Raw genomic sequence first — 24,398 nt, 5'->3', positions numbered from 1 at the left:
CATAATTCATTGATTTATATGTTTTGTAAATTTATATAATCTTTTTTGTTCTTTTTGTGTATAGAGCTTGTTGGGAAGGGTGGAAATTCTATGGATGTGTCAAATATAATATCTACACTCATTGCATATGATTGAGGTGAGAAGAATACACTAATATACTAGTTATTTTGGTTAGCATGAAAAATTTTTAAACTGAGATTTTTTTTGCTATGGTTTTGCAGTAAAATCATTTTTGTGACTTGTGGAGACTTGGAACTGTGGACTTGTGGAGGGAGTATTGACATTTGAGTTGTGGCCTCATTTAATCATTTATGATCATTTGATTATGTAACAAATAACTTTGTTGATTTCCTTGTGGTTATTTGGGTGGTGGTTCGATACATTTCGTTTTATTTTAGTTGTGAAGTAATTTGTAATATTGTTTTATAAGTAGGTGGGTTATGGTTAGATGCCTGGATTGTAATAATTTTTATGTGTATGTTACCCTTACCTTTTTTGGTTTTTTTTCCTTTTATTAAGGTCTCGTTTGAACACTAGGAGTATCTCATAATTTTATAAATAATAGTAAAATGATTTGAGTTAAGATGTTTAAGTGAGTTTCATAAAAGTATGTGTCTCATTGTAATATTTATTTGGATGGAAAAAGCTTCAAACAGGTCGGCTGTCCTTCCTCCTTCTACAACAGTCAGTGAAATTTCGAGACGTAATGGTCTTGTAAGAATTATCGTGTGCGTGAGTCGAGCCTCCCCTTTTCCCATTATCAGACCCCTCACTTCCTCTCTTTCTTCTTCCCCGAAAATCTCCCTCTTCTCTCTTCTCTATTCAAGCCTATTGTCTTCGTCGAAAACCCATCCCATCCCATCTTCATCGAAAACCCATCCCATCTCCGTCGAAAACCTTTGTCGAACCCATCCCATCCCATCTCTGGAACCCACTACGAACCCACTATAGATGGATCAGTTCATCGAACCCATCCCCGTCTTCTGCCATTTCACTAGCAGAGAAAGAAACTTTGTCCCTGCATTCAGCCCAACAAATCGCAATAGTAGAAGTTTTTTTTTTTTTTTTTCTCCAGGAACTATATTTATTCATGTGCAATATTTATCAAAATAGATTGCAAATTGTAAATTGAATATTATCAATCTACAAATTTCATAACATTTACTCAAAGAATTCGACACCTTCAATAGTATGAATCTTGGGGTCCTTCGAACCACTAATTCCATAATGGGTTCATAGGTCCGTTTGCTAGTTAGTGTAAGGTGTCGAGAATCATTTTTATGTTGCACAACAATTCCTCACATAAGGTTGAGACATTTTATGTTCTTTGAAGATCTTCTAATCTTCCTCCAAGAATATGGATTCCTGGTGGTGGTGGTGAGAAACCGGTGACCGTTGTGCCATTTTGCTATGAATGCAACTTACAGATGGATATTTTGAAAGAGATGGTAAGATGTTCAATGGAGAGAGCGAGATAGTATCTTAGTGAGATCGACGGTGGAGAGAGAGGCGAACAGATTGGGAAGAGGGACGACTAGCGACAAGGGAGGGGTGGGGGAGATAGGCTTTTTGTTTTTTTTTTTTTTTTTAGGAAGGGCACAGTGAATCGGATACACTACATGCCCTTCTATTCTTCGTCTTGGTAAAGCTTCTATGTGTCATATTGTTATTAGTGGGTGTAAAACTTCATTTACACTTATCCGGCTGGTAACTCCTCCCTATTTGGATGTATAAGTAAGATGAGATAGTTTTAACTTTTTATGGAGATTGAAGTGGTGGGTCCAATCAATTATTGTTATGTTTTTTTCTCTCTCTTCCTCACGCTCGTCCCTCTCCCCCATTTCCCTCGCAATCACGTTGCCCAGTCCTGTGGCAACAACCGTTGTCGACAACTCCTTCCAATAACCCTCAACCGCCAGGTCTCTCTCTCTCTCTCTCTCTCTCTCTCTCTCTCTCACTCTAGCTCTCGCTCTCACTCTCTCCTTTCGTTGAGTTAGGCTTGACTGGCGGGGTTTTGGTTGGGACTGGATTTTCATTGCGTTTGTGAATGGATTTTGGATCATATTCAGCGATTTTCGTTGAGTTGGGCTTAGCAGGCAGGGGGTTTCTTTGTTTTCTGTGAGTTTTCTTTAATTGGTGGCATTGGTTTTATGTGATTTCTTTGTTTAAATATTCTAACTTGTTTCTAATTTATTTTCAATTGCCTCAAATTAACATCATTACTATCATCGTCATCATCTTCATCCCTCTCACCACCGGCCAAGCCTAATGGTTCATTAATTTTGTCATATTTTTTATTGCCCCAAATTAAACCTGAAGAGAAGTAAACATTACTTCTGCAAGTGGAAAAAAAGAGAGAAAAAAGTAACTTACTGACCGACGATGCTCAAACAACGGGTTGGGTTTGATATGATATTCTGTGATCAAATAATGGTGCTGGGAGCTTTCATCGCATGCTTAAAGGAAGAAGCACAAAGGAACAGGGATAACAAAGCCGGACGATGGGCTGGGTTTGGGCCTGGGGAACTTGAAGCGGGAAAGGAACATAAGCTTTTGCCCATATGAAAAATAAAACCTGACAAATGATATCACTTCGTATATGTAGCAGCTAGACATAAATAGCACTGTAACACAACAGCCTGTACACCACACTCTCTCCTAAGGGTGTATACATATCGAAGAAACCCATCGTAACTGCCTCAGATTGGTTGCTGGAGCACGAAACCGGCCGAAATAGACGTAAAACTAGTCAGTCGGTAGAAAATTATGTCAAAATTGCCGTCGGCCGATTCGGTCCCTTTTTGAAACTGGACTGGACCGCTGAACCGACCAATTATATAAATTATATAATTTTTTAAAATTATACATATATAAACAACGCCGTTTCACTTTTTGGAATGTTAGTTTGAAAAAATATATATAAAATCGTTTCAATTTGATATCGTCTTCTTCCCTTTCCATCTTCTTCTCCGATTCTCAATTTCTCTCATTCTCTCTCTCTCTCTCTCCTCTCTTTACAACACTCTTTCTCTCTACTCTCTCAGACGAACCTCATCGCTAGGGGGATCAAGAATCGTTATAGAACCATCAGAGTCGATACGGCCAGTATTTCTCCGCCCCATTGACCGGTACGGTCAGTTGTTTCATGCAAATCTCCCCATTGGTCGGTTTTCACCCCTACTCCCTCCTTTGGTTGTTGTTGTTGTTTTTTTTTTTTTTTTTGTCAAGACCCATCCAAGTCTCTCTCTCCTCGAAATCTTATTTCCATTAGTTGAAGCTCTCTCACCGAACCCCCTCCCTCTCTCTCATCGACCCTTCTCTCTCCTCAAGCTCTCTGTCTCTCTCATCAAGTCCTCTCTCTCCTTGAGCACTCTCTCTCACAACCCTCTCTCTCCAAGTTTTGGGTTGACTTCATTGCCACTTTGTTTTTTTCATTAAATTTTATATACGCAAAGGCACAAAAACACGTTAACAAATAGAGAATCTAGAATTGGTTTTGTGTTTTTATATTTAATTGATGAACCTGATTTGTCATGTTAAATGTGTAGTGTAGAATATGTGAACCGGCCGGCGAGGAGATTTTCTCAAACTCAAAATTTTTGTTGATTAATTTAAGGATAACGGTAGGGTTACTATCCTCGTACTACTGATTTACTACTCTTTTTGTATTTAATTTTTTTAATTTTTTATTTTACTTAATAGTTAAGGAAGTGATTATTAGTAAAATTATATATTTTTTTAATTTTTTCTTAATGATTAAAAATGTTAAAAAAATACTTAAAAGAAAATGATAAAAAATTAAAAAAAAATTGAAATATATTTTAAGTAGTAAATGAATAATAAGAAGATAGTAATCATATCACTATCCTTAATTTAATAATTTCAGTGAGTGAGAAGTAATTGATAAAATCTTTTTGAATAGATAACCGTATTTATTGAGTCGGTAGGAGAGATGAACACAAAAAAACCTCTATAAATAAAGAAATGGTAAAGAAAAAGTCGAAGGATAGGAGCTATTGGGCGATGAAAAATGATAAATATACAATACTTTTCACAATATATTTTATAATTATATTTTGAAATGAAGGGTATTATTATAAAATATTATATAAAAGTAATATCAATTTACAAAAATATTCTTATTTTACACTGTATTATGAAAAGTGTTGTAAAGAGGGTGGGAGCATAGCCCAAAAAACCCTCACAAACTCTCTAAACTCTCCCAAGCTCCAGATCTAACGAAAAGGGTTGGGAGCTTCGGCTCCTCCCCCCTCTTTTTCTTTTTTCCTTCCCCCTCCCTTCTCTTTTGTCCATTTTATTTTCTGTGTAGTGTTTTTTGGTTTTATTTTTGTGTTTTATAGGCCAAATAAGGGAGGATCGTCATTCGGGTCATTCCAAACTCTCCCTTCAACACGCACCCCACCGGGACGATGCCCAGCTACTGATCTTCAAGACCACCGAATCCGACGTCCATCGGAGTGGAGCATAGTCCGGATGCACAGGAGGAAGTCCTAGATCTAGTTTGTGTGTGGCCATCATGTGCCACCGAGGAGCCCTCTGCCGACGCCAAGATTGGCTTCTCTGGAATCCCTGACTCCGGGACTTTCACGATTGACCATTGGCTTTCCTCCCAAAGTGACCAGTGTCTTGCACACGCCACTACCGACGCATTGTGAACTATTCATCTGTTTCGTTTCAGTGTTTTTGTTTTTCTATTTTTGTTGTTTCATTTCAATGTTTTTGTTGACCCGAGTGAGGTGTTTAGCCTTTGGATCAGATGTAATCTGGGGCAAGAGCTGTTCGAGAGTGGCGGGTGATGCTACAGCTGGTGGTCGTACGACCAGTGCTCGTGCGTAGGTGCTACCTGCGCAGTGGAGGCTGTTTTGTGCATGAACCGGGTGCTCGTGCCGTCAGGGCTTGAGATGCCGATGCTTGCAGTGGGCGTGATGTCCGAGGTCACACTGGTACTTGTGGTTTTGTAGTTGTTAATGTGTTTTATTTGTAGTTTTTTGTTATTTTGGTTATTAATAAAATAGAAATTGGCTATTAGATTTGATGTCTATAATAGTGTCCGTACTCTTCCTCCCTGGGAGGACAGAGGCGACTTTTAAGTTCTGTTTTGCAGAACATTTCTCTGTTAGGAAAGAGTTTGTTGAGAAGTTAAGACAATGTTTACCACAAAAAAATTTGTGTGTAGAGGAGTCCCAGAGCTGATGCATAGTTTGACTTATAATCTAAATTTTTTGTGTTGATAAGTCACATGTATAACTTCAGTTCATCAATGAAATGAGTCCATTTCCTTCAAAAAAAAAAAAAAAAAAAGAAGTGGGGGTGGTTTGCGTGTATCATCGATTAGGACAATACGACGAACGGTTGGAGAACTCTCTTTACCAGTCCCGTACCGTTTCTCTCTCCCTCCCTCTCCCTCCTCCGAGTAAACCAGAGAGAAGAAGGAAGAGCGGGTGATAGGTAGATGAGTTCTTCTTCTTCGCCTCATCGTTCTAGAGGCGGTGGTGCTAACAGCAATAGCAGTGGTAGTAATGTTGAGGACAGGCCGAGGTTTTTCGACTCGAACACGAAGCGCAAGTGCTGGGCAAAGGCAGAGACGCTTATAGGAAGACATCCAGAGAGGTGGCGCAAGGACGCAGCGGGCAACATCGTCTGCAAGCGCTTCTGCAACTGTCAGGGCTGCCTCTGCTTTGAGTACGATCACATCGTCCCCTTCTCCAAAGGTCCTCTCTCTCTCTGATCATAATCTTTTGCATTCGAACGCATTTGTTTCTGGGTTTTTCTTTTTTCTTCTTAGTTTTATTTGTCATTTCGGGAGAATTTGCTGGGAGCTTAGTTTTTGGCTTCGCCTTGCAAATTTGAGCTTCTCGAGTTAAGTTTCGAAACGGGTTTATGGGTTTTGCTTTCGAAGGGGAATAATATCAATTAGTTGGAGAAGGTTATATTGGCTATTTTTTTCTTGTTAATCGTATTGAGAATTGGGAGTTCTTTTGTCGGGTTCTATTGTGCGGTGCCTTCATTCATCTCGCTTCTCTTTTCAATTGCCGAGAAGTGATGGCCAAGAAAGGTGGCTTACATGGCGTGTTAGTTTATTGGAAACCACGGCACCAAAACATAAACATTCCTGAAGTTTATTGTTTTTCGTTCTCATTCTTCTCTCGACCATTGGCAGAAGGTAGATTTTGGATTGTGTGATTTGTATCTCGATATAGAACCGAGTAGTTTGTGCCTTTCCTACTTGTATATTCCTGTGTACTCTGGCTATGCCTTTCAATTTTTTTTAAATAAAATCAAAATTACTTATAAAAAAAAAAAAAAAAAAATTTGAGAAGTTTGTGAACTGGGATACTGTTGCAGGTGGTGAATCTACATATGATAATTGTCAGATACTTCAAACAAGGGTGAATAGATTTAAATCAGACAAAGACAGTGTGGATCCAACTCAATTGAGAGGTTACTCCTGTGATATCAAGTTTACAGGCATGTTTGCAGGACTCTCTTCTCTTCAGTCAAATGTGAAATGCTTATTTTTCTTCATTTATTTAGAGCTGCTTAGTTGGTGTGCTTGGTTATTTGATTCTCAACCCACTTCAAAAAAATGATGATTGTGTTGTCCTGGTCTAAGGTCTAATTTGTAGCTTCCATGTTGGAGGAATTATGTTTTATTTTTTAATTATTATAAAAGCTACAATTTAGGTTCAAAGATTCATTGTCATGGTAAGTTTTGATTGTTCGATTGTTGTTTTCTGAGTTTAAAGATTGCATTATTTGGACATGCTGGCAATATGACAAATATTCTTGTTGTCATCACTTTAGTAAGAATTTGTTCCTTGCCTGTGCCCATTATTGAGAAAAGATCCAGCACCAAATAAGGGCACTGTTGTTCAAGAATCGAATTCAAGTCCAGATATTCCTTATATTGCATCTCTAATAGTTTTGAGTTTCGGCCTTTTGAGTTATGTGTTACGTTTTTCAAATGGCCTATCAAGCGGTTTATCCCCATGATGTTCTAGGAATAGTTATAGTTAAAGATCAAATCCAGATTTGTTCAGTCACCAGGTTTTCGAATTGATGTCTTGTTACATATTAGGTAGATGTGCTCATAAGAAGATGGATTATCTTCTATTTATTTTTTTATTGTTCTCCTTCATACTGAATATAGCCTATCAGTTTGAGGTCTTGAGAACCTTGAGAATTGATATATTGGGGGCATGCATCTCTGAGGAGAGTGCCACAGCTAAACATCAACACAGAACCGAATCAGCTTACCATTACCCAACCAAAGACATGCCCATGTTTTGCCTGAAAATATCTATACCATATAATACGTTTCTAGTTGCAGGATATGTTGGACGTGGGTTGGTCAACCTATTTTTTCCTTGTGGGAGGTACCTAGCAGCCGAATTTGAGCTCCATGGCCTTTCCTTCCCTTTGGAATTCTTCATATCTACCTCGTAAGAAGCGGTGGCTTGGTTGAAAATGTGACAGGTTCCTCTTCAAAGTTCAATTCATTCGATTTCAGGCAAGAAATGGATGGAATCAGGAGGGACTTTCATTGTATGAATATCTAATAACTCATTTTAGGTGTTTCCAGTACAATTGATCTAATCATTATTGTGTTGAGGTCTTTTACATGTACTCTGCCCTTGTTTCTGAACTGAGAGGCTTCATAATTCAACCTTGGTGTTGGACGGAATGAGGGGTATCAATGTATCGGTTTGGTTTCTGAAAGCTGCAATCTAATGCCTAACTGGTGGGATGAGAGGTTATGGAAGATTGTGATCTCACCCAATTTATTTGTGGTCTGTAAAAGTTAAAGAAGATTTGGATGTTAGTTGCTGGGTGTGGGAAAGTATCTAGGATTTGTTCCAGCCATGCAAACATTGTTATTTTGGAAGGTTTGAAAACTGTTTACATATTTTCTTTTCATTAATAAGAACAGTCTCATTATAGGATGTATTTATTGAAAAGTCTGATTTCAACTTACTTCTCACAATCTGAAGGACATGGTGTGTGTTTGTGTGAGCTTTGAGTAAGCCTGTGAATAAATAAGCTACCAATGAGATGTATTATGATTGACTCCATGCGATAAAATCCTTGGTTGAGCAATTGAGCTCAATCTCCTTGACTTAAACTGAACTGTATTTTTGACTTGAATAATTAATTTGGCACATACTGGATGTATATCGTTTTCTTTTGTTACATGTGTATCGGTTACTTGCTCTTTGATCTAAAAACCACATATTTCTCCAACTTGCAGATAAGGAGCTTGATATAATTGAAATGGCTGTTTATGGAGATGTGATCCGGCCGGGAAAGGAATGTCGTTGCAGAACTGTTGCTGAAATGCTTGGCCAATACAAGTCAAAGGATAGTAGCATAGCTGCGTGCAAATTGCCCAATAATAATGAACCTTTATAGCAAACAAAAACAAAAAAATCTGTTGATACACTCTGAAAAGAATGTAAAAGGGGTTTATATGCCGGATTTGGCATTCACAACTCCTCCACAGGCCACAATTGACAGACAAATTCATTGGCATTTGAAATTGGACCCTTTTTACCGCTGTCCCATTGGCGGAACATTTTCCATTATAATCCCTGCAGAAAGGGGGCGTCTTGACTCTTGATATGTTCTTTTTCACCCCCAATATCTTCTGTTTTATTCTGTTTTACCCGAGTTTGAAGATTAAAAAATAAGAGTGAGAATGTTAAGATGGATGAATGCAAGTATTAGGAAATGAGTAATGCTAGGTATAAATTATAAATAGACAAGTCTCTTGCAGGCATTTTGTAAAAATGTGGGTCTAACTGAAAAATAATAGTTTTTATTTTATTTTACTTTTTCAAAGGGGGGTCTACTATTTTATTAAGGTATATGCATGACTTTGTCTATTTAAAGCTTTTATAAATCACAATGAAGTCATTGATCAATTGGAAGAAAATGTAACTCATAATGTTGCATTTAGGCGATATAAATTGATGGAATTGCTGAGAATGTTCTAGTTTGGGGATGATTGCATGTTTAATAAACGGTAAAGTATACGCAATTGCTAATTAACCTGAATGATCTCCTCTCTACTTTCTCATGTGAAAATATTCTAGGACCCCTAGGCCATATTGGTTCTGTAGTTGGACCAAATTCAATGTTTTTATTAGTCATAGTGGAAGAGATAAAAAGGTTTTGTAGCAATAACGAATGGAAAAACCATGGAAGGATATATACATATATATAATATATATATATATATATACACACATATATTTGAGTATATGAGTTTTTCTATGTATCGACTATTAGTTTTTCTATGACCATTGGATGTGGGGTGTGTACAGTAAATAGTGACTCTATTTACTGATGAAAAGAATTTATATATATATAGCCCAGTCCTTTCGATTTGATCTCCATCCAACGGTCATAAATTCTCCCACAAACAAAAGTTACATAAAATTAGTAACCGCAGTGAAGGATATATTTTGGCCGTTCTATTACAAATTTTCACTTAAAAACTACTAACGGCTAGGAATTTCAAAACTTAAAAGCCCGTTGCGAAATATATTAACGTCTACAATATTCAAAAGAATCAAAACGAAGGATACACGGGTTAGAATTCTCGTATCTTCTTCATTTCGTATTTTTTTTAAAAAGGCAATGTTCCTCCGTATTCCGTAATTGCAAAACACTGTGCCTGTTGAGAGAAAGAAACACAACAAATCAATTAGAGAGAGAGAGAGAGAGTGAGAGGTATTTAGGTTCGACGGGCTGGCGATGACTCAATGCAGATGCAGAAGGAGGAGAAATGTGCAACAGTTGTCTCCAAGTGCTTTCTTCGTCGACTCGTCTACGTTCTCCGGCTAGAGATGCGTTGTTTGCTAGAACTATCAATGAAAACAACAAGAGATGGCCACAGGAGTTGCTGTCCCCCCGCAACTGCAAGAGGTACTTCAGATTCTTTTTTTAGTTCTCAATTCATCTATTTTTGTTTACTTTTTGATCTATTAGTTTCTTGTGAAATTTACAACCGTTTTGATTTCTTTCGCATCAATGGATTGAATCTGTTATCGGATTTTATTTTATGGTATGATTTAGTGTTTTTTATTTTATTTTTATATCTATCAGCTAAAGAACTCTTGAGAAATTCTATCTCATAGGCGAGATAGAGAAAAGGCTTCCATTCCTTATATACATGCAATTACATGATATACGAAGGCTATAGTAAGGCTATGTACAACAAGCTAAATTTACGTATAAAACAGAGTATACATAGCTGGACTTCCAAACATAGTCTTCCTTTGTCTTGCAATTGTCCCGTGCATGGATTGCGGAGTGATATGATCCTCGGTTTTGCTATTGCTAGAGTCACGATATCCAATGGTGAGATAACGTTGTCATTAGCTGGACCTGAGACATTTGGATTTTGATTTCCATAGGAGAGATCTGATTGAATCTAAAGTAGAGTTTTCTTTTGGATTTTGATTTACATTTAGTTTCTTTTTATTCTTTTTTAGTCAAACATAACTCTTAATTTGCTCAATTATATTTTCTGTGTGAGGGATTGTCAAGAAGAGTTTTGCTCTGGTTGCCGTTGTCCCAACTCTGTAGCAGAGAGAGAGAGAGAGAGAGCGCTTATTCTTTTGCTTCTTCACACACCAAACAGGTCGATCTAATTCTTCCTTCTTCTCAACTCGCTTATTTCATCGCAATGATTTCCAGAAAAGTCTGTAATTAATTACTATTCTACCAGATTCAAATACTTCAACAGGTGTTTCCTGCCTCCCTCCCTCCCTTTGTGATAATGTTTTTTTCTAATTTTTTGGTTAATTCAATAGGATTGTGCTGTTTTTATCATAGACTGTTTTTGTTTGTTTTTTGAATTTTCCTTATGCACCGAATGGGAAAAAAAAAAAAAGTATATGCACACACGGTCATCTATTTTGATGCTTTTATAAACAGGTGTTTTTTGTGTTTTGAACCAGTGAGAAGCATGAAGCTAAAATAAATCTCTGAGTAAAAGTGGAAATGTATGCCATGTAGTAAATTTTACTTTCTTTTTGAATTCTTTCAAATGTTCCACAAACTCTGAAGGAGTTTTTACTGGGAAATCGACTAATTTTTCCGAGTGTTGGAGCTTTCATTTGCTGCAGTCATGAATGCTGAACAAAAAATGGTATGAGTTTTTCGGTTAATTGTTCCATCCTATTTTGTGGATTAATTGCTCGTCTATTTTGTGACATTATTTTGCTCTCTTTTTTTTCAACCAAATCTTGGTGTTCTTATGCTTTGCTGTGGGAAAAAGGATCCGAATGCATTTAATGATTACTTCAATAGTGTAGTATAACTTTGGTGTAATTGATATAGCACGAAAACGGCATAGAATGCATTTTGCCGATACAATTCTTTCACAACCTTGATTTTTGTTAGAACCAAAGGATGCACGTAAGTATAAACATTTTCGACAAAATAAATATGAATTGAGACTGTACCCTCATTTCTTCTTCTCCTTCTCCTCCTGCTCCATTTCCTTGCGCTTATTCTCTTTCTCCTCCTCCTCCTTTAACCTTCTTCTCCTCATCCTCCTCCACCTTATACTGTTTCAACTAGTACTCCCTCTTCTCATCCTCCTCTTCCTCTTCTCCATGTACAAGTTCTACAAGGATGCAAAGGTAACGTTTCTTAGTTTTTAGCAGTACTTTCTCATTTTCTTTCTCTATTTTTCTTTATGTATGTTATTTATTTGGTTGAAGCTACATCTAAGAGGAAGTCTTTAGTTGCATTCAGGCATTAGAGGTATTTTTTTCGTTACAGGTGCTACTTTGCAAGGCGATTGTTACGATATCTATCACAATGAACATATTTTTTGGCTTTTAGAAATCTTGTTTGTATATATATTTTGGCCTTTGTACCATTATATAAAAATGTTCATGAATTTTTGCTGGAGTAGTCGTCTCCAACATTCTGAAGGCTTCAATAAGGTATAAGTTTTTTTAATCAATGTTTATTTTTGTTATAATGTTCATTTTTAGTATAACGAACTCTCTATTTCATTAATTATGTATTTTACTAGAGAATATTTATACTTATTTTATTAACCTAAATATTCTAATTTTTTCCTTCATTATTCTCATCTTCTCTCATTCTCCTCCATCGCCGTCAACGTCGCCATCTTCATCTTCATCTTCATCTTCATCACCATCATCATCTTCCTCTTGTTCTTCTCCTTCGTCCCCTCCTTCTACTTCTCGTCCTCGTGCTCCTTGTCTTCTTCCTCTTCCTACTCCAACTCCTACTCCTACTCCTCTTCCTCCTCCTCCTCCTACTCCTACTCCTACTCTCATTCCAACTCCTACTCCCTTCTCCATCTATGGGGATTTCGTGAAGTGTGTTGGCGGGCATGTGTACATTTTTTGGTTATGGGTGCATATGGTTGTGGCGGTGGGTGTGTGTTCATGTGCATTTGGGTGGGTGACTGTGCATGTATGCGTGCATGTGTGTGTGTGGTATTCGATTGAAACTGTATGTAGGAGAAATTCAGCTTGGACATGTATAAGTTCAACAAGCATGTAAATGTATTGTTTCTTACTTTTTAGCAGTGCATTCACATTATTTTCTCTCTCTATTTGTCTTTATGTGTGTTATTTATTTGGTTGATGGTGTATTTAGGAGGAACTCCAATTAGTTGTATTTCGACTCTAGAGGTACTTTTTTCAATACCTATTCTATTTTGTCATGCAATTTTTTTTTTTTCGGTGTATTACAGACAATATCTATGACAGAGAACATGTTTTTTGGCCCTAGAAACCCTGTTTGCAAATATTTTAGCCCTTATTCCATTATATAAGAAGTTGTATGAATTTTGCAAGAGCAATCTCGTCCAACATTCTGATGGTTTCGATAAGGTTATTTTTTTTATCAATGTTTATTTATGTTAAAATGTTTTTTTTTTTTTATCTATGTTTCTCTATTTGTCTTTATCTGTGTTATTGAGGTTCTAGAGATGCATTTTTCAATACATGCACTACTTTCTAGGCAATTATTATTTTTGTTTGTTTTGTGCATTTCAAATAATATCAATTACAAAGAAATTTTTGGCTATGGAAACATTGTTTGTATAAATTTTGGCCTTAGTTCCATCATATAAAAAGTTGCATTAATTTTATTGGAGTTAAATGCTTCTAACATTCTGATGGCTTTAATAAGGTAAAATTTTTCTTATCAATGCTTATTTTTGTTATAATATTCTTTTTTAGTATAACGTACTTTCTACTTCCGTAATTATTCATGTTACTAGTAAATATTTATGTTCTTAAAACTATAAATTCTAAATTTTTCCTTCATTTTTCTCATCTTCTCTCATTCTCCACAATCATCGTCGTCGTCTTCATCATCATCATCATCTTCTACTTCTCCTTCTACTTCTTCATGTCCTACTCCTAGTCCTCGTCCTACTCCTACTTGTACTTCTACTCCTAATCCAAGTCCAACTCCCATCTAGTACTTCTCCTTTTGCGGTGGGCAGTCTCGTCCAACATTCTAATGACTTTGATAACATACAATATTTTTTTTATCAATGTTTATTTTTGTTATAATGTTCTTTTTTTTCATCAATGTTTCTAATTTTGTTTCTCAATTTCTCTCATTCTCCACAATCATCGTCGTTGTCTTCATCATCATCATCATCTTCTAATTCTCCATCAATTTCTTCTCGTCCTCATCCTACTCCTACTCCTTCTCCTAGTCATCCTCCTACTCCTACTCGTACTTCTTCTCCTAATCCAACTCATACTCCCATCTAGCACTTCTCATTTTGTGATGGGCAGGTGTGGGTGTGAGTCGGTGTGGGCGTGCGTGCATGTGTAAGGGTGTGTGTTCTTGTACGATGGGTGGGTGAGTCACTGGATGAGCTTGCATGCATGTGCATTTGGTTGTGCGTGTGTGTGTGATATTCGATTGAAACTATATGTAGGAGGAACACAGCTTGGACATATACAAGTTCAACAAGCAGGCAAAGGTATAGTTTCTTACTTTTGGCAATGATGTCTAACTTTCTTTCTCTCTCTGTCTTTATGTGTGTGTTATTTATTAGGTTGAAGTTGTATCTTAGAGGAACTCTGATTAGGTATATTGGGGCTCTAGAGATGTTGTTTTCAATCAGGCATTATTTTTGTTTGTTTTGCATATTTTGGCCTTAGTTCCATCATATAAGAAGAAGGTGCATCAATTTTATTGGAGATAATCGCTTCTAACATCCTGATGGCTTTAATAAGGTATATATATATATATTTTTTTTTTTATCAATGCTTATTTTTGTTATAATATTCTATTTTAGTATAATGTATTTATGCTTCAGAATTATTCATGTTACTAGGGAATATATTTATGTTCTTAAAACTAAAAAATCTTGACTTTTTCCTTCATTTTTCTCATCTACACTCATTCTTGACAATCATCGTCATCATCGTCGTCTTCATCATCATCATCTTCTTCTACTTCTCCTTCTGGTTCTTCTCATCCTCGTCCATTGTCCTCATCCTCGTCCTACTCTTACTCCTCCTCCTCCTCCTCCTATTCCTACTTCTACTCGTAATCCAACTCCTACTGCCTAGCACTTTTCCTTTTATGGTGGGCGGGTGTGTGTGTGTTTGGTTGTGGGTGTGAGTCGGTGTGGGTGTACATGCGTGTGGGGGTGTGGGTTCTTGTGCGGGTGGTTGAGTGTGCATGTGTGGTATTCGATTGAAACTATATGTAGGAGGAACTCTGCTTGGATATACAAGTTCAACAATCATGCGAAGGTATTGTTTCTTACTTTTTAGAAGTGATTTCTAACTTTCTTTCTCTATTTGTCTTTTATGTGTGTCATTTATTTGGTTGAAGTTGTATCTTGTAGGTACTCTGATTAGATTTATTGGGGCTCTAGAGATGCTTTTTTAATACAAGCACAACTTTGCCTAGCAAATATTCTTTTTGCTTGTTTTGTGCATTTCAGACAATCTATGAGAAGGGACATTTTTTGGCCATATGTTCCATCCTATGGTCTCAATAAGGTATATTATATATATATATATATATATATATATTATCAATGCTTATTTTTGTGATATGGTCATTTTTACTATAACATACTCTTCGGTTAAGTAATTATTCTATTTACTAGGGAATATTTATATTTAAGCTCTTACCTTAAAAATTTGAATTTTTTTGCTCATTTTTCTCATCTTCACACATTCTCCGCCATCGTTGTCGTCTTCATCTTCATCTTCTTCTCCTCCTACCTCTCATTCTACTTCTTTTCGTCCTTGTCCTCTTTGTCGTCTTCCTTGTCCTACTCATCGTACTCCTCCACCTCCTCCTCCTCCTCCTAGTCCAACTCCTACTCCCTTCACCATATGCTCCTTTTGTGAGGGATGGATGTGGTGTGTGGGAGGGCAGGCATTGGTACACTTGGTTGTGGGTGCACGTGGTGACGTCTATGATAGCCAAGCTCACGCCATCTGCAACTAAGAAGAAAGGGCTCCGGTGACATCCGTGGTCACTCAGATGCCAAAGTTAGTGAACAATCCTCTAGTGATAGGAACAACTCTGAAGAGAACATCTGAAACTACCAATCTACGCCCGACCGTTTGTATGCTATCAAGAGGAATTTCTTGGGTAGCATTCCCCCCACCCCCCAGGCCTGGCCCTCTCCCCGGAAGCGCCCGTCGAGTTCTTCTAACCGCAAGGCAAAGCAACCAAGGGTACGCCATTATATTCTCCACTGCAAAGTGATGAGGCTGGGGGTCCTACTCCTTTTGGCGACCGTGCTAGGGAACTAGGAAGCCGACCCCAAATGCCTTGTGAGCAGAAGTTCACGCGTGCAGAGATTTCAGTTTATGCCCTGCTACTGGGCCCTTTACTCCAATGAGCTCTCAGCCAGCTCCCGTCGAACTTTTTTCGGACCCATTGCTTCCTTCCGCAGAAGAATTGGTTACCTGCGATCTTCAGGCAGCATTTTTTGCTTCTCTAGCGTACTCTTCACCTCGTGCGCTTAGCCCATTTGAGCCCTTCACTTCTTTCGATGATACACTTTGGGAGGAGATGGCCGCAAAGTTCCCCAGGCAGACTTGGCAGCCGGGCCCCGAGACGCAGGGCAGACTTCTTCCTAGGATACAAGCCATGGAGCTCGAACAAGGCCACCAGACCTGCCTCTCCAGCAGTGGGGGTCGCTCCCCCCTTTCATCTGTCGAGTCGAGCGGGACTGATCGTCGACCAGATTTCTAAGAGCCTCTAGTTTTTATAGATTTTAGTGATAATGTTGACTCTGAGCCTCTGTCCCCCGTGGCGCCTAGGCCCTGCAGCGAGACCTAAGGGTCCCTTCCTAATTTTTCTTGGTAGCTAGCGGTAGTTGGCCCCTCATCTTCCTCCGTGGCAAAGGAGACGCATGCCCCAGCCTCGACCCTAGACAAGCTTGCGCCGCTGCCACCGAGTATGTGGGCCAGATATTATGACCCTTATTTGCCCAAGTATCTTCCTTTGTTTGACGTATTCTGCTGAGCCTTCTCCAACCTTATACATCTTATATATATATATAAGATGTATATATTGCAAGCCACACACCAGTTGGCCACGACGATCGGTGGGGAATTGGGAGAGCTAGAGGAGGCCAACCGGGAGCTTGGGACCTTGTCACACTTTTGGATATTTTAAGTTGAAGTAGGCAGCCCAAAAAATAAAAAGCCTCAAGACTGAGCGGAAGGAACTAATCAACGAGGTGGTGTATGTGAAGGAACAAAACCAACACCTGGAGGCGGTCGCAGCAAGGTGTAAAGAGAAGAAGAAGGCCCTTAAGGGTTTATTGCGCGATGCCGACTAGGACATCCTTTGGCTGACCTCGGCAAAGACATGCCAAAGAGGCTCGCCAAACTTTCAAATGGAGTTTGGTCACTCAGGAAGCGGAGTTGGAAGCTGCTCGGGAGTAGTTAGAGTTTACTCGGAAAGAGCTACGAGAGTCTAGGGAGGAGACGGAGTCCGCCTGAAAGGAGTTGGAGGAATCCCAACAAAATCAAACTCTAGCTATCGGACAACATTCATGGCTGTTGTTCTAGCATTTTAGGCATTCTCAGGAGGCTCAACACTGAAGTCTCGTCTGGAGGACGTCGCCAAACATTTCGGGGAGATCTGATCTCAAATCGTGAATGCAAATGCCATCCGAGACGTGACCTGGTCTCATGGTTATCGAGATGGCCTCGATCAGATGCACAAACTTATTACAGAATCACGAGCTAGACTTGTGCACTTTGTCTCTATCCTCCCTTCCTCCCAGTTCTAAGGTGCTAGCTTATGTTAAGAACTTTGAGGAGCCAGGGTATCCCCCATTCCCCCGGGAGCTCCTCAGCCTTCTCCACCCCAGTGATGGGCTCGGCCCCTCCCCCTTCATTCCCCCCCCCCTTTTTTTTTTTTGGTACTTTGTGACTTTGCATAGCGCTCTCCGACTTTCCTTGTAACCATGTATGTTTGATGATGATTGAAAAAAAGACTCGTTTCTTGCAGCTGTTGTGTTCTTTTGTTTCCTTTTCCTCTCCTCTTTTTTTTTTTTCTTTTTGCAGTTCTGACGAGGGCTTTGGCTTTACTGGTCAGAGGGGTCGAGTCCCCCAGTTTTGAGACTTTGGGCCTTACCCCACAACGAGTCAAGGGACCTGAATAGGGGGTCGGTACCCAACCTAGGGGCTTGGGTCCTTACCCTACAGCGTGTCAAAGGACCCTTCTTCTTGCGAGTCAAGGGCTCCGTCTTCTTGCGAGTAAAACAACTCGGTTTAGCGTGTCAAGGGACCCATCTTTCTGCAAGTGTAAGGACTCGACTTTATTGGACGGGAGATCAGGACCAAGTCCTGAGACTTGCCCTTAACCCGTAGCGAGTCAAGGGACCTGTCATCTTGTGAGCATAAGGACTCATCTTTGTTGAGCGAGAGATCGGGACCAACTCCTGAGACTTGCCCTTACCTAGCAGCGAGTCAAGGGACCCGTCTTCTTGCTTGCAAGTGTAAAGACTCGACGTTGTTGGACGGGGGGTCGGTACCCAATCCAGAAACTTGGGACCTTACCCCACAGTGAGTCAAGCGACTCGTTTTCTTGCGAGTGTAAGGACTCGGCTTTGTTGGACGGGGGGTCGGTACCCAGTCCGGAGACTTGGGACCCTTATCCCGAAGCAAGTCAAGGCACTCTCGTCTTTTTGTGATTCTAAGGACTCGACTTTTTTGGACAAGGGGTCGGTATCCAGTTTAGAGACTTGGAACCTTGCCCCGTAACTAATCTAAGGACCCATTTTCTTGCAAGTGTAAGGACTCAGCTTAGCGAGTCAAGGGACCCATCTTTTTGTGAATTTAAGGACTCGACTTTGTTAGACAGGGGGTCGGTACCCAATTTGGAGACTTGGGACTTTACCTCGCAGGGAGTCAAGAGACTCGTCTTCTTGCAAGTGTAAGGACTCGGCTTTGTTGGACGGCGGGGTCAGTACCCAGTCTGGAGACTTGGGACCTAGCCCCGCAGCTAGTCAAGTGACTCGTCTTCTTGCGAGAGTGTAAGGACTCATCTTAGCGAGTCAATGGATTGTCTTCTTGCGAGTGTAAGGAGTCAACTTTGTTGGATGGGGGGTCACTACCCAGTCCGGAGACTTGGGGCCTTACCCCGCTGCGAGTCAAGGGACCCGTTTTCTTGCAAGTGTAAGGACTCTGTTTAGCGAGTCAATGGACTCGTCTTCTTGCCAGTGTAAGAACTCGGCTTTGTTGGACGGGAGTCGGTGCCCAGTCCGGAGACTTGGGACCTTACCTTGAAGCAAGTTAAAACACTCGTCTTCTTGCAACTGTAAGGACTCGGCTTTTTTGGATGTCAGTACCCAGTTCAAAGACTTGGAACCTTGGCCCGCAGCAAGTCAAGGGACCCCTTTTCTTACAAGTGTAAAAGACTCGGCTTAGCAAGTCAAGGGACCTGTCTTCTTGCGAGTGTAAGGACTCGGCTTTGTTGGACGGGGGGTCAGTACCTAATTCGGAGACTTGGGACTTTACCCAGCAGCGAGTCAAGGGACTCATCTTCTTGCAAGTGTAAGGACTCGGTCTTGTTGGACGGGGGGTCGGTACCTAGTCTGGAAATCAAGGACCTAACCCCGCAGCGAGTCAAGTGACTCGTCTTCTTGCGAGTGTAAGGACTCATCTTAGCGAGTCAATGGACCACCTTCTTGTGAGTGTAAGGAGTCGGAGACTTGAGGCCTTACCCTGCTGTGAGTCAAGGGACTCATCTGCAAGTGTAAGGACTCGGTTTAGCTAGTCAAGGGACCCGTCTTTTTATGAGTATAAGGACTCGACTTTGTTGGACGGGGGGTCGGTACCCAGTCCGGAGACTTAGGACCTTACCCTGCAGCGAGTCAAAGGACCCGTCTTCTTGCCAGTGTAAGGACTTGACTTTGTTGGACAGGGGGTTGGTACCTAGTCCGGAGACTTGAGACCTTACTCCGCAGGCTTACTTTTATTATTATTATTTTTTTAGACAATAAAAGATTTGAGATGATCATCCAGGCATCCTTGTTCATTCGTAGCGGTTCATACAGAGTATCACCTTCAACTTTTACACATAATACTTCTTTAAGTGTTCGGCGCTACATGGGTGAAGTAGCTCGTGTCCCTAGCTGTTTTTTAGGCGATAGGAACTGGGTTGGTTGCTCGCAGGCACTACGTTCTAGCCTTCCCATCGTGGTCCTAGCTTCCTTTCTGAGTAGTTATTCCAGTCTGTTGTAGCACCAGGTCGCCTACCTTGAAGGAGCGCTGCCTGACCCATCTGTTGAAGTATTTCTCCACCTTTCGATTGTTATTCACTATCTGGACTACTGCTTCTTCTCTTCTCTTCTCTTCTCCTGGACATCCAAGCTCTCGACTAGCCTTTCGTTGTTAGTGTCCAGTTCGAAATGTTGGACATGGAATATGGGGAGTCCGACTTCCACGGGGAATACCGCTTCGCTGCAATAGGTGAGGCTGAAGGGTGTCACCTCAGTGGGGGTTCAGACAATGGTCCGATACGCCCTTAGCACGCTTGGGAGCTCTTAGGCCCATGCTCCTTTGTGTGCCCCAATCTTTTTCTTAAGGGTGGAAAGAAGGGTTTTGTTGGTTGCTTTGGCTTGTCCGTTCGCTTCAACTATCTTCCGTTGTCTGATATGAAGCTCTAAGGTATGTCGAATCGATAGACCACTAACTTCCATAGGAATTTCGTGATGGTTCGGGAGGTGATGCTCGCGAGAGCCTCCGCTTTGACCCATTTTGCGAAATAATCGACCACAACAATGACAAACTTTGCTCCTCCTCTTGCTTCTAGGAATGGGTGAATCAGGTCCAGACCCCATTGGGCAAAGGGCCACGAGACCGTGATTGATGTCAGCTCCTCTGCCGGGCAATGTGGAATCGGCCCGTGCTCCTAACACTTTGGGCATTTCTTGGCAAAGTCTTCTGCATCCTTAAGGGAATGGGGCCAGTAATATCTGGCCCAGGTCACTCTAGCAGCGAGAGCCCTCCCTCCTAAGTGGCTTCCACAAATCCCTTTGTGAATCTCTACTAGCACGTATTGGGCTTCATCCGGTGAGAGGCATCTGAGGAGTGACTCAAAACTCCTTCATTATGGTGAACCGAGTTGCCCTGTTCCAGACCTTTCATGCTTTTTCTGGGTCACTGCACAGCTGCCCTTCCTGCAGGAATTTCTGGATATTTGTTGCCCACTTAGAAGGTGCCGAGGTCGTGACAGACACTTCCACCCTGATGGAGGGGGCACCAACCGTCGTGACTACGGTGTGTTCAACTCATCTGCCTTCTGGTTTTCTCCTCTTGGCATCTATTGGATGCTGAAGTAGCAGAAGCAGTCGCGCTCGTCGTAAACCAACTGCTGAAATTGCCCCAATACCTGCGAACTACCATTTGGAAATCTACCCTCACTTCTATTTCTTCAGCTCCTAGTAACCATGCGGCTGTCATTTCGACCAAGAGCGCTTCATATTTAGCTTGACAGCATAGTTGTGCTCCTATCCTTGTTTGGTGACGATATGCACCCCTACTCCCCCACCAGCCCGATAGGACGAGCTATCAACGTAAACCTGCCAAGGCTTTTCTTGGGGTACGTTCGAAACTTCTTCTGGGAAATTGGTGAACTCGGGAACGAAATCTGCCAACATTTGTCCTTCAATTACGGCTTGAGGCTGATACTCCATGTCAAATTCGCCGAGCTCGATCACCCATTTTGCAAGCCGTTCCGAGGTGTCTGGCTTCTACAGTACCTTCTTGAGGGGGAGATTGGTGAGTACTTTCATCGGGGTGGCCTGGAAATACGGCCTTAATCTCTTGGTCGTGATGACTAAGGCGAATACTAACGTTTCCGTCCGAGTGTACCTTGCTTCAACTCCACGGAAGACCCGGCTCATGTAGTAGATGGCCCGCAACCCTTCTTTTGCGTCCCGGACAAGTATGGTGATACTGCTAGGTACACCATCAACACCTCCCTGGGTCTTGTTTGACTAAGCAGTGGGGGGCGACTTAGGTACAACTTCAAATCAACGAAGGCTTTTTCGTAGGTCTTATCCCACTCATGGGCTTTCCTCAGGACTTTGAAGATGGGTAGGCACTGGTCGGTTGATCGAGCGATGAAGTGGTTCAGGACTACTACCCGCACAGCCAGCCTTTAGACTTCATGAAGGTTGTGGGGGGGAGGCATTCTTATCACTACTTCCACCTTTTTTGAATTTGCCTTAATCCCACTCTCAGAGACCATGAACCCTAGAAACTTAGCTGTCTCCACTCTTAATACGCACTTCAACGGGTTTAGTTTCATCCGATATTGCCAAAGGGCGGAAAATGCTTCTTGTAAGTCAGCCAAATGTTGTCCGATCTCTTTGCTCTTCATAAGCAAGTCGTCTACGTACACCTCCATATTTCGGCCGATCTGTTGTTTGAACATTCAGTTGATTAGCCGTTGGTAGGCCAAACGACATTGCTTTGTAGTAGTAGAGGCCTCGGTCTGTTACAAACGCTGTCTTCTCCTCATCATCCGGGTTCATCCTGATCTAGTTATACTTGGAATAGGCATCCATAAAGCTAAAGAGGGATGCCCCACCGTCGAATCCATGATCAAGTCGGTTAGTGATAAGGGGAAGCTATCTTTCAGGAAAACTTTATTTAGGTCGGGGAAGTCGACACACATCCACCACTTCCCACTGGCCTTCTTCACTAGAACTACATTAGATAGCCATTACGGGTGATGGAGCTCTTGGATGAACCCTGTCGTTAGGATACGGTCCGCCTCCTCGACTATCGCCCCATACTTCTCGGCGCTAAAGCTTTGTTGTTTCTGCCTGACTCTCTGAGCCACTGGATCGACACAAAGCAGGTGCTCAATGATGGAGTTGTCGATCCCTGGCATATATCCTCATGGCTCCAAGCGAACACGTCCTGGTGTTCTATTAGGAGGGATATCAGCGCTGCTCTTATCTCTGAGTCCAGCTTAGTCCCAATTCGAACCTTTCGCTCCGGTGTCTGCTAGTCAACTGTAACCAGCTCCAAGGGCTCGTTAGGTTCTGCTTGCCGAAGAGCCTATTCATCACGGATTTCTTCATCCCATTCGGTCAAGGCCAGGACTTGCTCGTCACGGGCTTCACCCACCCTTGAGTAAATGGGGAACTTCATTTTGAGGTGGTAAGTGGACGTTACTGCCTTCAAACTATTCAGGGTGGGACGCCCTAGTATGTCATTTTATGAGGATGGAGCTTTAATGACTAAGAAGTCAGACATGGTGGTTGTAGTTCTAAGAGCCTTCCCATTGAGCGGCATTGGAGCAGGATGCAATCGATCTGGGCCGATTCCCATCTTCACAAAGGCTTCCCAAAACAAGATGTCTGCCAAACTGTTGTTGTCAACTAGGATCCTTCGAGTTTTGAAGTTTGCCACTTGCACTGTTACCACCAATGCGTCGTCATGCTGGTGGAGGATGTCTTATTTGTCTCTCTTTGAAGGTTATCATGGGGCCTCCAGTGCTCTGTAGGGGCCTGTTTGCAACTTTTTTAGCAGTGAACGGTTCCTTATATCGTGCCTGCCTGGCATGTACTTTTCGGGTTGACGAAGTAGCCCCGCCTCTGACATTCCCCCGGTGATTGTGCTTGTCTCCCTGAGTGGCCTATTCTCCGCTGGGGGACTCCTCCGTGCCTCATCCCTTCTTTCCCACCTTCTTGGACTTGCACCTTGCCTGGGACCCGCTCGCCTTCCTCCTCGTCGATCTACGCAGTCTTTCGATCGGCAAGTTTGATTGCTCAGGTCTTCTTCCCTCATCCTTTTCAGCGTGTAGCAATCTCTAGTGTTGTGCCGGTTATTCATGTGGAACTCACAATATGGGTGGTTTTCCTCATCTCAGGACAACTCTCTTCGAGGGCTCGGGTGCTGGTTCCCTTCCACAACCAAGTTTGTGAGAGCGCGGCTTCCCCCTTTAGGGCCAAGTTGGCCTTTCTCCCCTACTCTTCGTATCTAGCACTCCATTCTTTCCCTCTCCCTGGTCTCGGCCTCCTTGCGAACCTAACGTCTTCCGACCAGCTCACTCCATCTCGGACCATCGTGGGCAGTCAAGGCCTCGAGTGTATCTTCAACGTTGATAAACCCATTTGCTCAATCCATGAACTCCCTTAGTGTTGTAGGAGGTCTTTCGTGCTATCTCCACCATGAACGGATTCAGAGGCCAGATTCCTCCTACGAGGGCCACCAAAGTGATCTTCTCGTCTTGGTCATCGGTGGTCATATGCTACCGAATTAACCGCGAGAGGTATGACTTGAGGTTCTCACCATCAAGCTGTTTGGCAGTTAAGAGGTAAGCTGCGAGGCGTCTCCTTTTCCGACTTGACAAGAATTGCGTCATGAAGAAGAGAGCGAGCTCCATGAAGCTATCTTCTATTCCCAATGACAGTGACCTAAACCAAGTCCGGGCAACTCCTCTCAATGTTAGTGGGAAGGCTCAGGAGGCGACTGAAGCCTTGGGAAATCATGCAAGGTCATGTGGGCTTTGAACGTCTCCAGGTGCTCCAGTGGGTCTTTGGACCCATCATACATTTCCATCTGGGGGATCCTGAACTTGGGGGGAAGTAGCACTGCCATTAACCCCACGTTGTATGGGAGGTCAATGCTGACAGATGGTGTGTCTATCTTCTTAGCCATCTTCCCGCATTTATCCCCAAGCTCTTGGATTTGGATGTGCGTCTCTCCTCCTTCTCCTCGGCGTCCGCAAGGACCTGCCACGAATCCTCATGTTCGTTGCCGCTAGGTTCTGCAGCCCTCACAAGCTCTTCATTGGTGCATTTAAGGGCCACATTCTCTTGTCGTAGCATCCCAATTTCTTCTGTCAATATCCTT

At 41.8% G+C, this 24,398-nt stretch overlaps 1 protein-coding gene and 1 pseudogene across 2 annotated transcripts; both read left to right on the top strand.

The window, feature by feature from the left end:
- The first annotated feature begins 5,349 nt into the window (after window positions 1-5,349).
- The window catches only part of LOC121234390, a 32,736-nt pseudogene continuing 13,687 nt past the window's right edge, over window positions 5,350-24,398 (top strand).
- On the top strand, window positions 5,356-8,573 carry LOC121234389. Of its 2 annotated transcripts, XR_005934380.1 has the most exons (5): window positions 5,356-5,385; window positions 5,416-5,732; window positions 6,367-6,489; window positions 7,352-7,566; window positions 8,270-8,364. XR_005934380.1 is itself a non-coding variant. In XM_041130320.1 (4 exons), exons 2-4 carry the CDS (start codon window positions 5,474-5,476, stop codon window positions 8,428-8,430), a joined length of 543 nt encoding a protein of 180 aa, XP_040986254.1. In that variant the 5' UTR covers window positions 5,356-5,385; window positions 5,416-5,473; the 3' UTR covers window positions 8,431-8,573. The 2 variants fall into 2 exon arrangements, 1 of the variants encoding a protein (XP_040986254.1); XM_041130320.1 differs by lacking the exon at window positions 7,352-7,566 and having other exon boundaries at window positions 8,270-8,573.

The sequence above is a fragment of the Juglans microcarpa x Juglans regia genome, chromosome 6D (assembly GCF_004785595.1).
Source record: "Juglans microcarpa x Juglans regia isolate MS1-56 chromosome 6D, Jm3101_v1.0, whole genome shotgun sequence".
NCBI classification, from domain to species: domain Eukaryota; kingdom Viridiplantae; phylum Streptophyta; class Magnoliopsida; order Fagales; family Juglandaceae; genus Juglans; species Juglans microcarpa x Juglans regia.
The sequence above is the reverse complement of the archived record's forward strand: the minus strand, read 5'-3'. Positions and strand labels throughout refer to the sequence as shown.